Raw genomic sequence first — 12,791 nt, forward strand, 5'->3', positions numbered from 1 at the left:
GGTGTTTTTTTTGTGAGAATGGACGAAAACTTGGGTGGGAAATAGTCCTTTAGCCATATTAATATTAAAGTAATATTATATGTACTCATTTTATATACACAAATATATATGCATTTATATGTGTCATCACATGATCGGGTGTTCTTTTATCTTTAATTTAAAATCACTCAATCATATGATAACATATATAAGTATGTATACATTTGTATACTTAAAGTAGGTACACATATTTTTATTATTAATATTATAAGGCAACAAAAATTAACCAAAGTAATTTGTGTGAAAGAGAATCTTACTGCATAAGCAAAACTGTCAAGAGATCGACAAAAATAGGGAAAACAGATAAACTAAACAATAAAAAAATTTTTATACAAGAACCAGAGCAAGATGAGAGTAACTCCTAAAATCTTTATTTTTTTCAGTTGCAACGACAACGTTTTGTTATTTACTTCAACTGATTTGATATTTTTTCAACGACACAAACTTGTGTAAACAGTCGTTCGATTCCTATCCAAAGCTTGGTTCAAAAACATCCTTTCTATTTATGTTAAATCACACTTTATTTTATCTAAAACAAATCAATTTTTCTTTTAAACTAAAAGTTTAACATCAAAATAATAATTTTATTATCTATAAATTATATAAAAAAAATTAAAATATCTCTTTTTTAAATTACACTTCTAACTTTTAAATATAACATTTTAACACTTTTCCGAAATTTAATTTTGATAAAAGTTTGGAAACTCTAATCCTATCTATAGACACTGCTTATAAATTTTCATAATTTCTTCTCCTCGGTGGTAGGGTTATAGCTTCTAATGTCGGAGAAATTGTTACTTCACATCATTTTCGTTTGTAAGAAAAATGAAAAACGAGATAAGATATTGACATCAAATGGAGACTCTAATGTGATCGTTGTTTCTGCATCCAATTTCAATAAAGTCGACATTGAATGGCATATAAAAATGTGAGATCGATGAGATATGATGTTGAAAATTGAAATCAACCTCATATAGAGTTGGAAAGGAGAAAATCGATAGGTGTGGAAGTCAAATTAAAATCAGCAAGATTGCTAATCAATCTCCATGGTAGTGAGCTAAAAATCAAGAAGTCAAACTTCATCAAATTGGCAATAGGAATACTACCATCAACTCATAATCATCAGACACAATCATCTTATTCAAGTTGAAAAAATGGAACAAAGATGAATAATGGAAATGGAGGTGGGGTCCCAAGAAGAAAGAAGAATGAGAGATGGGAGATGGGAGAGGAGTGACGCAACATATAATCTAACCTTGAAGTTGATAAATTGCAAGAACATTATGGGATACTAGCAGGGAAAAAAGTTGCAGATATTGCAGAAATTCACAAGAATTAACTATTGTTCATGCTAATCAAACAACTAAAACAGAAATTTTATTCTAAAAACTGAAATTCCAAAACAACTTTCTGCTCTATGACAAAATACAACCCACCAAAGATGATTAACCAACCTAACTATCTCTTCCAACTACATCAATTGGTCTTATTCACACTGTACCTCTAGGAATGGAAATGAAAAGTGAATCTCATTTACAAACTACTTGAGGTATAGAACTACAGTTCCTCCACTAGTACAGATGGTTGCATGTACAGAAGAGTTACATCATTTCAGGGAAACCGGCTGTATCCAGAAGTACTGATTCAATTTGCTTGGGCAACACATCCTGGCCTTCCCTCCATTGCTGATAAACAAAGAACAAATTAGTCTCTTCATCATTTATTGGCCTGAGATGCTAAGCATTTGAAAACATGAATGATAAATCGGCAGCATGGTGGGCTGCTAGGAAACGAAGATGTGATGATTGTTGAATTTGTAGCATTACAGAGTTCAAATGAGTTTATTATGCTTGACCAAAAGATTTCAAATGACAGCAGTTTCTAAATAAATTGTTGAGAATTCAAATTGCCAAAACATGATCAAATACTTGTACCATGTTTGCTGAAATCAGTATAATCAATTGAAAGAAAAATCACAAGTATTAATGATTGATATATATAGAGAGGGGCATGAAAGAAAGGAGGGCAAGGAAATCTTGAATGATCAATGATATAAATGTCAATAACTATTGAGTTTGAGAAATGTCAGTTCCCAGATTTATGCTAAACATAGCTAAATGAGCTGAATGCTAGAGGCAAGTTAAAGATGACCTTCTAGTTATGTTTCATTGTCGAAAAAAAAAAGTTTCAAAAAAGATGATAAAGAAGTGCACCTCAGCCCGGAAGACATCAAGTGCAAACCCATTGAAACAGCTGATGACAGCCTGCTGAATGTCCAAACCAAGGTTATCTAGAGCTCTTATGGTGGAGAGTAAAAGACCTGGTCTGCAGGCACAAAACATGTGGACGCTAACTGCCCTTCCTTCCCTTACCTTAACCTCCACCTAGAAAATTTAAAAGATAAAAAATGTATCATTTATAACTTTCCTAATGCTGCCATATGTCTGGTTACTTGTTCCAAAATGATACAGTTATAATCAATTTGAATTCCATGTTATATAAACTGAAGAATGCACGTTGGGCAGCATGACGACACATCCATATCTATATATAAGATTGACAAATGTTTGAATGAGAACTAATGTTTTTTAGTGTCCATGTAAAGTTTAATTTTCAACATAAAGTAGTTCAAATGCATAGCGTCTTAGAGAAACCACATTGCAAGAACTAAAAGCATTAAAATAGTAAATAGGGAGGCTGCTGCAAATCATTTATAATAACCAGAGAGTATTCATCTACCAAAAAAATGTATTATGCATAACATCTCATGGTGCACATCAGGATAAAAAAAACAACCAATTAAATATAAACTCCATCTATGTAATTTTGTCTAACCAGTCTTATCATATTCATCCCTAAACAGTATATCAATATTTCAAAATCACACATCATCCAATCACCAAAAGTTTGTGCTTTTATAACATGTGACCACTCATTGTCAGTTTAAGTCCTTGGACAGATTCCCTACACATACAAAGGACTAAACATTTGGACCCCATTGATCCCAAGGACATTCACATGGAACCATAAACTGCTAAGGCTACTAAATCAACTTCAAAGGAGACTGACAAAACCAATTCAATTTAACGATCAAATATGGTGGCACAAAAATCCATGTAGCATGCTCGTTCCCCACATTGGGAGAATGTACATCATGCATGCCAGACAGCATTAAAAAAATCCAATTTTCAAGTTAAGAACTATCGAATCAACATTAACTCTCATTTTGATGTCCTAATTGAGTAGTAGATTAGAGAACCAAAAAGAGTGCAGCATTTATAACAGAAATTTCCCTGAACATATAAGCATCAAACAGTTAGAAAAAACAATTTAAGAGCCATTTAGCTGATGTTTTGAACAGAATATACCTTTGCAGGTTCGCCTTTAGGACTCGGGCATAGCTCTTCCTTGACACGGGAGGGAAGCGTAGGTGGAGTAGGAGTCATAGGCTGAATGCTGGTAGAAGGCAACTTGAAAGAACCAGATGGGCTTGACTCTAATTCATTATGGAGATCGTTGATTCTCTGGAGAAGCTCTTTCAAGTAGTCAATGGCATCCCCAAGTATTGAAGCTCTATCCATCTGCCAACATAACAAGCATAGTCACGTAATTAAATTAATATAAACATCAATAATTCATTTACAAACATTTTAAACAAATCCCATTACCTTGCTAATCTTGGGTACAACAGACCTGAGCATGTAAAGCCTATCATTAAGCTTCTTCCTTCTCCTCCTCTCGGCCATCAAATTTTTTGCAGGCAAACCTTTCTTTTTTCCTTTATTGTCCCCACCACTCACACTGCTATTTCCATTCCAATTTTTCATGCTTTCCTCAACCATAGTATTATACTCATCAGACTCATATTTCAAACCCGAATTGTCAATACTGGTCTCCTCACTTTTCTTACTCTTACTCTCCATCAAATTCCCTCCCAAAATTTCTAAATTTTCCAACTTACCAGAGCTCTGCCTCAACGTAGCTCGCTTCTCAAACAGTGTCGGATGTGAACACACTTTAGACCTACTATTAATGTTACTGCTGTTATTGTTGTTGTTGTTAGAATACAAACCATCAAAACCTTCAAAATAAGTAAAAGGATTAAACCCATGAAACTCAGAGTCAGGAGTAGTACAAATCTGAGACGGTAAGCCCATCAAACTGGGCTCTGGAGCCTGGTTCAACAGCTGAATAAAATCAGCTTCACAACACAAATCAAAGCCATACGTAAAAGGATTGTTGTTGTTGCCGTTCTTGTTGTGGTTGAGGAGAGTGAAGGCCTGCGAATCTAAAGGCTGGAGAAGGAGATTGTTATCAGAGAAAGCGTTTAAACCTCTGAGCTCTGGGTGAGTTTCCATGGTGGCGGTGTTGAAAGAATCGTGGTGAGGTGGTGGTGGGTTTAAAGCAGAGTTGATGAACCAGTCAGTGTCAAGCATAGGTTTGAAACCAGAGAGAGAACCACTAGCCATGACTAAGTTATCCACTTCAGGTGGTGGCCCTGCTTCGTCGGCGGTGGTGGAGGTGGTTCTGGGCCAAGGAACCGAGTGTTCCGGATCTTGACCTTCCATCAAAATAACCCCGTTCGGTCCCAAAACCATTTGGGAGAAGGGAAAAAGACAGGTGTTGAGCAGAGAAAGAGGATATGGACACAAATACAATTAAAAACAAATCCAAGCTCGAAAATTTATCGTTATGTTCAGTTTTCGTACTCAAATTAATCCAGACCACTGTATGTTTATCTTCTGGATTCTGCTTCCTCCAGCTTTACTCCATTTACTTTACAAACATTTTTCAGTCAGTAATTTAAAATGCAGAGTAGACATTACACTGTTCATATTGGTTAACCATTTAAATTCATCAAGGCCAGACACAAAAGCATGAGGCAATTTCTATAAACCATAAAATTATACCAACATATTTTTTATATATAATTTAAATATATAAATATTTTGATATCATATAAAAAGATAATTTTAAATTAAAAATAAAATAATACTTAGTTATATAATAATATATTATTAATATATTTAAATTTTATACTATATATATATATATATATATATATATATATATATATATATATATAACATTAATCTTCAATCCCATTTGACACGTTTAAATTTTTATTTAAGGGCAAAAAACGTATTCTCACCCAAGGTTTGGTGTTAAAACAAATGTACATTCGTAGGGTTTTAAAAACTTAAATATTTATCTGTTTTTAAACTTTTGTTAAGATATTTAGTTAAATATAGAAGTAAAATTATCATTTTAATAATATTATTAAAAAATATATAATTTTATCTTATTTTTTCATCCAATTTTTAAAAACTAATAATTTCACCCTTATCAAAGTTTAAAAAGTTAATATTTTACTCTTAAGGTTTGTTTCTTTTCTCGAACCATCACTATTCTGATCGTTGTTTTTTTCACCCATCTTCTAGATTCGATATCTCTAGAGACACCATTAATGGTTGACATGCTACTAATCAAAGAATAAAGGTCGACGGATCTCCTGGTTCTTCAATTCGTTACCCTTCCTTCTTTGATTTCGGATCTCATGTCAATGGTTGAGCATTGTCGATTCATGACAAATTATTCGGACCATTCTCTAGCCACAAACACATTTGTTACGCAATAGATCTAGATAATACATGACAATCCATCGTATACGTGGTTGGAGAACAGTGACAACATCTTCATTCAAGATATGGGAAGGAACATTGACAAATAAGAAATTGGCTGAAGAATGTCGTTGAAAAAAAAATGAAACCCTAAAAATAAAAAGGTCAAACTTTTGAATAAAGAAAATTAGGAATTTGTTTTTGCATTCAGCATTGGGCGGGAATAAGTGCTTTGGCCTTTATTTAATGAAGGCACGCACATTCAAAAAGAATATCCTGGAAAGATTTCTGACATTATTTCATACTGGTAACAAACAAGTAGTTTCTGTTATTATTATTTAATGTTTTAGTTGGAATTTTATTTCTTAATTTCTTATTCATTAAAATCAAACCCTGTGAGCTGCCATAAGAACAAGTTTTGAATAAATTTCCAGAAGAAATCCCAAGTTTCTCGTGATTCCATTTGCTTTCACCGCTCTTGTATTTACTTTTCAATTCCCTCTCCTTCAATTCACTTTCACTTGCCTTGCCTACTTATTTTTTATGCAACTCCTGATTATTCAATTCAAACCCTCAAAATCAAACCTTAATTCCTCACTTGACTTGCACATCTTCTGGTTGCGAGGCTAATTAACCTGAATTTCAGCTCTGATTTGGCGACTTTATTAACTTCGTTCACGCGATAAATGTGGAGAGTGTTTGTTCACAGAGATAAAAGATTATATAAAGATAATCCAATTATCACTTAAAGATTAAAAGATTATTCGTTTAAGATTTTGTTTTGACTTATTAATTTTTTTTAAAATAAAAATACTTTCATCTTCATATAACATGACAATTAGTATGAAAAATATTCAATAATCTTTATGGATTTTAACTAAAATAATATTTTAGTATTGGTTGACGAAGATGGTAGGGAGGCGATTGAGAGAGACGAGAATTGTAACAAATAATACTAAAACATTATTTAAATATTCTTTAAAAGGCGGCAAAATGACAAATAATCGTCAGATAAAAGACAGTAGGGAGACAATTTCATCTTTGTCTTCAACAAAGACAACAAGGATATGGCCGAGAGAGACCAAGAGGGAGAGAAAACGCCGACGGTTGGAGGAGAGATTGTCATCGGAAAGTTGTTATTGAAACCCTATAGGAGAAATGATAATTTTTTAAGGGAGAAGGACTATTTCCCACCCAACTTTTGATGCATTCTCAAATTGGCACCCACGGCAGATGAAAATCCAGTTTTCCCACCCGTGAGCTGTTAAAATGGATGATTTCTGTTTACATAAGGGTAAAATGTCTATTTTACCCTTGTTAGATGAAATGACAAAAATACCCCTCAATTTAATTTCTCAAAATTAATGTGAGAGTTTTACCATTCACCCCCCTTAGGTTTTAGAAACTAACATTTTCACCCCACGACAGATGTCAAAATACCCCTCAACTTTAAAAACTAACATTTTCACCCCAAACCTAGGGTTTCCATATTTTTCAAAATACAGCCGCCCCCCATAACTTTCAAAACTAGCATTTCACCCCCATTCTCCAACTTCAACTCCGGACGTCTTCTCCGGCGTCGTCACCGGCCTCCTCCTTCTCCTGGTGCGACGGCGGTGGTGCGACGAAGAGATCTTCCTCTCCTCATCGCACGGTGTGACGAAGAGACGGAGATCCCTTCGTCACACGATGCGACGAAGAGAGGGAGATGGGGGGCGTCGATCTGGAAGAACAGACGGAGATGGGAGATCTGGAAGAACAGATGGAGACGGAGATGGGGAGCGTCGATCTGGAAGAACAAACGAAGAGACGAAGACGGAGATCTGGAAGAACAGACGAAGCGTCGTCGTCGTCGAAGCGTCCCTCGTCGAAGCGTCGTCGTTTGTAGTCGTCGTCGAAGCGTCGTCCTTTGTAGTCAGAGATGGGAGATCGGTCGAATGCGTCGGCCGTCGATGGTGGCCGGAGAAGGAAGCAAACCCCAAGGGTGCAATCTAAACTTTTCAAACTTTGAGGATGGGTTAGTTATTAGTTTTTAAAACCTGGAGGGGGGAAACGGTAAAATTTAAAATTTTTAATGTTTTAAATAGCAAATGACGATTTTGCCCCTGTCCCTAACTGAAAAATTGGACGGCAGTTTGGTCACGAGTGGGAAAACTGGATTTTCATCTGCCGTTGGTGGCAAGTTGAGAACGCATCAAAAGTTGGGTGGGAAATAGTCCTTCTCCCATTTTTTAAATCTTCGGATGGGGGAATTATTAATTTTTAAACCTATAAATGAAATATGATTAAATTTTTAGTTTTTAAAAAATATTTTATTATATAATAATTTTATCCATGATATTAATCCTAAAAATTAATATATAAATAAATATTTGAGTTTTTTAAAATTAATAGATAAAAATTAAAAAGAAATATTAATCTTTGGGTGGGAATAAGGCGTTTGGATATTATATCTAACCAATTGTAACAATTAATTATACCCATAAGTTTTTATCAAACATATTAACAAAGCTTTATAAACAAGCACACGTCGTAGACATGCCACTAGTTAGAGAGGGGAAAAGAGTCGGAAATGTTGGCTGGTGAATGAGGAGAGGTCATGTGGTGTCTCTCAAACTCAAAGCCCTTTTCAAAGAGAAGAGGTCTTTATGCTGAAGGAAGCTCATTCACAGCCCATTATTGCTTCATTGCCGGTTGAAAAATTTTCATCTCGGTTCAAAATATTAAGCATGAATCTCAATTTTATGTGTCTCCCTTGGCAGTGAAACTTGTCACCCAGCTAGCTACGTTGTACGTGTAAATTTGCAGTCTACTGAAATGATCGTTCTGATTGAGGTCCCTGCACTTGGAAAGTCCCAGAGTTCAAATTATGATAAAAACACACGCATTATATATATTTTTTTATCAGTTAAATTTTATCATTATTATAATAAGTGATAAAAATATTATCTTAAAATTTTATTTGAAGAGAAATTACTTTTTATTTATTTTGCAGGTTAGTTTTTAAAATTAATCATTTTTCTTTTTAACTAAATTTTAAAATTTTATTTTTTTATTTTTATTATCCAAAGTTGATATATTTTAAGGTTAATTGTGTCCCAAATTTTAAAACAGTATATTTACACTTCTGGAAAATTATTTCCTCTTTCTATAACCATTCTTTCTAATAATTTACTCCAATGCGTCATTAACCCTACAAATGGCACCTCCTCTCCCTTAATGGTGGTTTTTCAACACAAAAACTGTCCAAAATCTAGTCAAAATGGTCAAATTTTGTACATAGATTTATACGTTAATCGACGCATAGATCAGTCGGACAATATCTCATAAACTTGGACACCATCATCTAGGTCCATGAGATGTTGTCCAATTGATCTATAGGTTAGCAGATGCACAGATCATCACATAGAACCGTGCACAAAAATTTGGTTAATTCAATCAGATTTGTGGTGGTTCCTGCATTGAGAAACCATCAAAGATGGAAGAGAGATGTTGCTGAAGTGAATAACTGAAAAGAACGATCGCTATAAAGAAGGACTAAAGTTTTGAGGATGTAAGTACAATGTCTCAAATTTGGAAGAGATGATTATTAATTCTAAAATATAAAACCCTAGATGGTGGGGGTAAAAAAATATTTTTTTAAAATTAAGTTAGAAAAAAATAATTAATTTTTAAAATTAAAATAAATAAAATCTTTAAATAATAATTTTACCCTTAACTCTAATCGTTAAAATTTACAGAAGATTTTTTTAAGTTAATGGATTAGTGGGAATAAGTCTTTTGGACTTTTTAGGTTGTTGGTTACTTTCCCTTTCAACAAAAAATTGGGGAATATTGCCTGTTGCAACTCATTAATTATTGGCAAACTGGAACAAAAAATTGGGGAATATTGCCTGTTGCAACTCATTAATTGTTGGCAAACTGGAACAAGGCATGGGTGCTTGTCGTAGCTACCCCACCTGTTGGGTCATTACTATCAAGGGCATCTCTCGTGACAGAAATTTAATCTTTAGATTCTATACAACAGACTTTTAATTATACTCGACACCAGACTTACCAATAACACCCTCTGTCAAACAAAATCAAGAGAAATTTTTACTGCCCCTAGAATTTCCTTCTATCTTTACATTTTTTGAGATTAACAGCATTCATATGATAAATTAAAATTTCAAACCACACAGATAACCTAGGAAAGTTACAAGTTGTTTTAAAAGTTGTAAGAGAAACCAATTAGCATTACACAATCTGATCGGGTGAAGGGAAGTTAAGGGCTTTAAAGCAAGTGAATCCTCCATCTACAACAAGATTATGGCCTGTTATATATTTGGCTTCATCTGAGGCCAAATACAAAGCAGCCCTCGCCACATCGATTTCTTCGCATTTAGCCCCCTTCAGCTCTCCGACCCCGTTGATGATTTCAATTATTTGCTCTTTTGTGGCACCTTGGTAAAATTGGCCTATGCTGGCCACTGCCATTGGGGTGGCAATTGGGGCTGGTGAAATGCAATTAATTCTAACGCCAGTTCTGCATAGGTCACTGGCCACTGACTTCACAATTCCAGAAATGGCAAATTTTGAAACTGTGTATGGATGCGGGCCCAGCCCACCCATTAGCCCACTAATGCTTGAAGTGCAAAGAATGGAACCTGAGCCCATAGGAACCATCACTCGGGCTGCATGTTTTATCCCAGCCATTGTGCCCCGGATGTTAACCTGCATCACCCGGTCAAATTCTTCCAGGTCAAGCTCCGCAATGGTCTGTGGGACTAACCGGCCTGCTGTTCCAGCGTTGTTGTACATTATATCAAGTTTTCCATGGCGAGACACAGCTGTCTCAACAGCTTCTGCAACTTGGGATTCGACGGCCACATCGCATTGGACGAAATGGGCTGCAGGGCCCAAGTCATTGGCTACTTGTGGGCCTATTTCGGAGTCAATATCTGCAATGATGACTTGGGCCCCATGTTGGGCAAATTCTTGGGCCGTTGCTTTGCCAAGCCCACTTGCACCTCCTGTAATTAGGGCTACTTTACCTTCCAGTCTGTTCCAAAGCAAACACACCAATAAACATAAGCATTATTATTCATGAAGTGGAAGATAGATACAAAACTAGTCGGTTCTTTTGAAAAATGCCAACAAGCAAAGTCGATGAAAAGGTTTATAATGATTAGAAAGCCATATGTCAATGTCCAATCAAATAATTATTTTGGGCTGCCGGCGATGTAATATGAACCAAACTTTCGCATTCACCATCAAACAAAATTCAACTCAATTATTAATAATTTTTTATTTTATACAGGAAATTCAAATATGGATTTGTCAATAAATGAACAAATGCAGGTTTGAATCTTTGCAATCAATATTATCTTATATTATTATTATATAGTTGTCAATGAAAATTAAAATAAAATAAGCTTTTAAGCCAGCAGATGTTGAGTTTCTTGAGGCATTAAGGCTCTCTTCCCAATAATCTGTGGTTTGCTAGATCTGGGCATAAACATAGGAACTTTGTCTCTGTTTAAAGGGGGAACAAATCGAGAAATTTCAGGATTGTTTACTGAAATATATGACAAATCTTAACAATATGCTTAGGGTTTAGGGTTTCCGATTCACGCTTTCAAGTGTTTTGAGATTTTTCTACAAATTAATAAATCCCATTCTTGTCAATCTAAAGTTATGCAGAATTTATTAGCTCGAGGAAGTTAAACGAAGCAAACAGTATCGAATTATGTTTGTGGCCATACTTTAATTTGTTGGTATGCAATTTGTGAAAGCCGAAGCTAGATCTAATACTAATCCCATAACCAGAAAACTGTTTGAACTTTGTTCTAAGAAGCAGCTGTAACAAGGAATCATAACTGTTGCAATGAGAACGACTTTAATTTGTTAATAAGCAATTTTAGTTCCCTAATCTCTTCTTCTTTTTTAAGAACCTACATTTGAAACAAAATAAATACATCAAGAGAGAAAATGCTAAGTGTGTACTCACTTATTACATGCCAAAACTTTGTGTGAAAGTGAAAAGCAATTTTCAGAAAAAAAAAAAAAAATCAAATAATGCTGTCATAATTAGCAGGATAAAAGCTTCAAGAGTTTGGTTTGCAGAGACTGAGAGACTCCATTCTATGTTTCTGAGCACGAAAATTGTATAAACACAAACAGCTGCTTCTCTTCTTATAAATTTATTAAAAAGAGTGGCAAGAACTCGTTGAATTACATACCTTCGATCACCGACTGTGGAGAGAAATCTGGCACGCTTCGTGAGCAGATCATCAGCGACAAACTTGAACTCTCTGCTGTGAAAAATGCAAACGGAGTTAATAAATCGAATAAACGAACAGAACAAGCTTAAGCAAAAGAACAACGAAGCCGAGCTAAAAGTTGTTCAATGACAACGACCTGGCTAAAGATCTCAGCATATTCAAAAACCACGCGGAAATATATTAAGAATCGGATTAAAGAGATAGTTAGCAAACTAGCAATCGCCAAGAGTTTTCTCTTTTCTGGATCTGCAAATGAAACTATAACGGATCACAAATCTCCATGCAGAAGAGAAGCGAGAGGGAAAGAGAGACGATGCCTCTATCAAGAATGACCTGTCCTATTTAATGATCTTTACTATGAAACAGGATGCGAATTAATAATATGTTTTTTTAATTTTAATTTATTTACGGCCAAAAGACTTGTTTCCACCCAAGGTTTAGCAAAACCCAATCTTATACGGCAAATTTTTAAAAATTTAAATATAATTTTGTTAAAATTTATTATTAAAGTTAAAAAAGAAAAATGTTATTTACCTAAAATAATTAAAAAAACTTAAAATTTATCACTTTTTTTTTCTCATAAGGTTTATTTTTTCTTTTTTATTTGTGATCGTTCTTCCAATACACAAATTTGTGTCTAACCAATCTATATGTCGATCGATCTACACAGATTAGTCATTGCATAGACTTCGGGCAACTTTTAATTGATTAAGGATTCATCTTCTTCCAATAGATGGAAGGATGCACTAGTATGGGAGGTTGGCCACTGAAAAAGAAAAAAACGAAATCTTAAAAAGAAAATTGTCATTTTTTAAACTTTAGATAGAGAAATTAGTTTTTAAACCTTGGGAGAGAAAACATGATAAAT

At 34.5% G+C, this 12,791-nt stretch overlaps 2 protein-coding genes across 2 annotated transcripts; both read right to left on the minus strand.

The window, feature by feature from the left end:
- Positions 1-1,331: 1,331 nt before the first annotated feature.
- LOC123224468 (transcription factor ICE1-like) lies at positions 1,332-4,836 on the minus strand. Its single transcript, XM_044648141.1, has 4 exons — positions 3,708-4,836; positions 3,408-3,620; positions 2,253-2,423; positions 1,332-1,724 (listed from the first exon to the last, which is right to left on the minus strand). Exons 1-4 carry the CDS (start codon positions 4,635-4,637, stop codon positions 1,641-1,643), a joined length of 1,398 nt encoding a protein of 465 aa, XP_044504076.1. The 5' UTR covers positions 4,638-4,836; the 3' UTR covers positions 1,332-1,640.
- A 4,896-nt stretch (positions 4,837-9,732) lies between these two features.
- LOC123223067 (sex determination protein tasselseed-2-like) lies at positions 9,733-12,257 on the minus strand. Its single transcript, XM_044646132.1, has 3 exons — positions 12,060-12,257; positions 11,882-11,953; positions 9,733-10,701 (listed from the first exon to the last, which is right to left on the minus strand). Exons 1-3 carry the CDS (start codon positions 12,077-12,079, stop codon positions 9,897-9,899), a joined length of 897 nt encoding a protein of 298 aa, XP_044502067.1. The 5' UTR covers positions 12,080-12,257; the 3' UTR covers positions 9,733-9,896.
- Positions 12,258-12,791: the final 534 nt, after the last annotated feature.

This window comes from Mangifera indica, chromosome 8 (assembly GCF_011075055.1).
Source record: "Mangifera indica cultivar Alphonso chromosome 8, CATAS_Mindica_2.1, whole genome shotgun sequence".
NCBI classification, from domain to species: Eukaryota; Viridiplantae; Streptophyta; class Magnoliopsida; order Sapindales; family Anacardiaceae; genus Mangifera; species Mangifera indica.

Bases quoted from the DNA above. Each gene is read 5' to 3' on its own strand.
- LOC123224468 (XM_044648141.1), bottom strand. From the start codon at position 4,637: ATGGTTTTGGGACCGAACGGGGTTATTTTGATGGAAGGTCAAGATCCG. The intron at 2,424-3,407 runs GTATATTCTGTT...TAAATTTTCTAG, and splicing joins CTAAAGGCGAACCTGCAAAG to GTGGAGGTTAAGGTAAGGGA. The intron at 1,725-2,252 runs GTGCACTTCTTT...TTTGTTTATCAG, and splicing joins TTGATGTCTTCCGGGCTGAG to CAATGGAGGGAAGGCCAGGA.
- LOC123223067 (XM_044646132.1), bottom strand. From the start codon at position 12,079: ATGCTGAGATCTTTAGCCAG. The intron at 11,954-12,059 runs GTCGTTGTCATT...TTTTCACAGCAG, and splicing joins ATGCTGAGATCTTTAGCCAG to AGAGTTCAAGTTTGTCGCTG. The intron at 10,702-11,881 runs GTATGTAATTCA...GCTTTGGAACAG, and splicing joins TCCACAGTCGGTGATCGAAG to ACTGGAAGGTAAAGTAGCCC.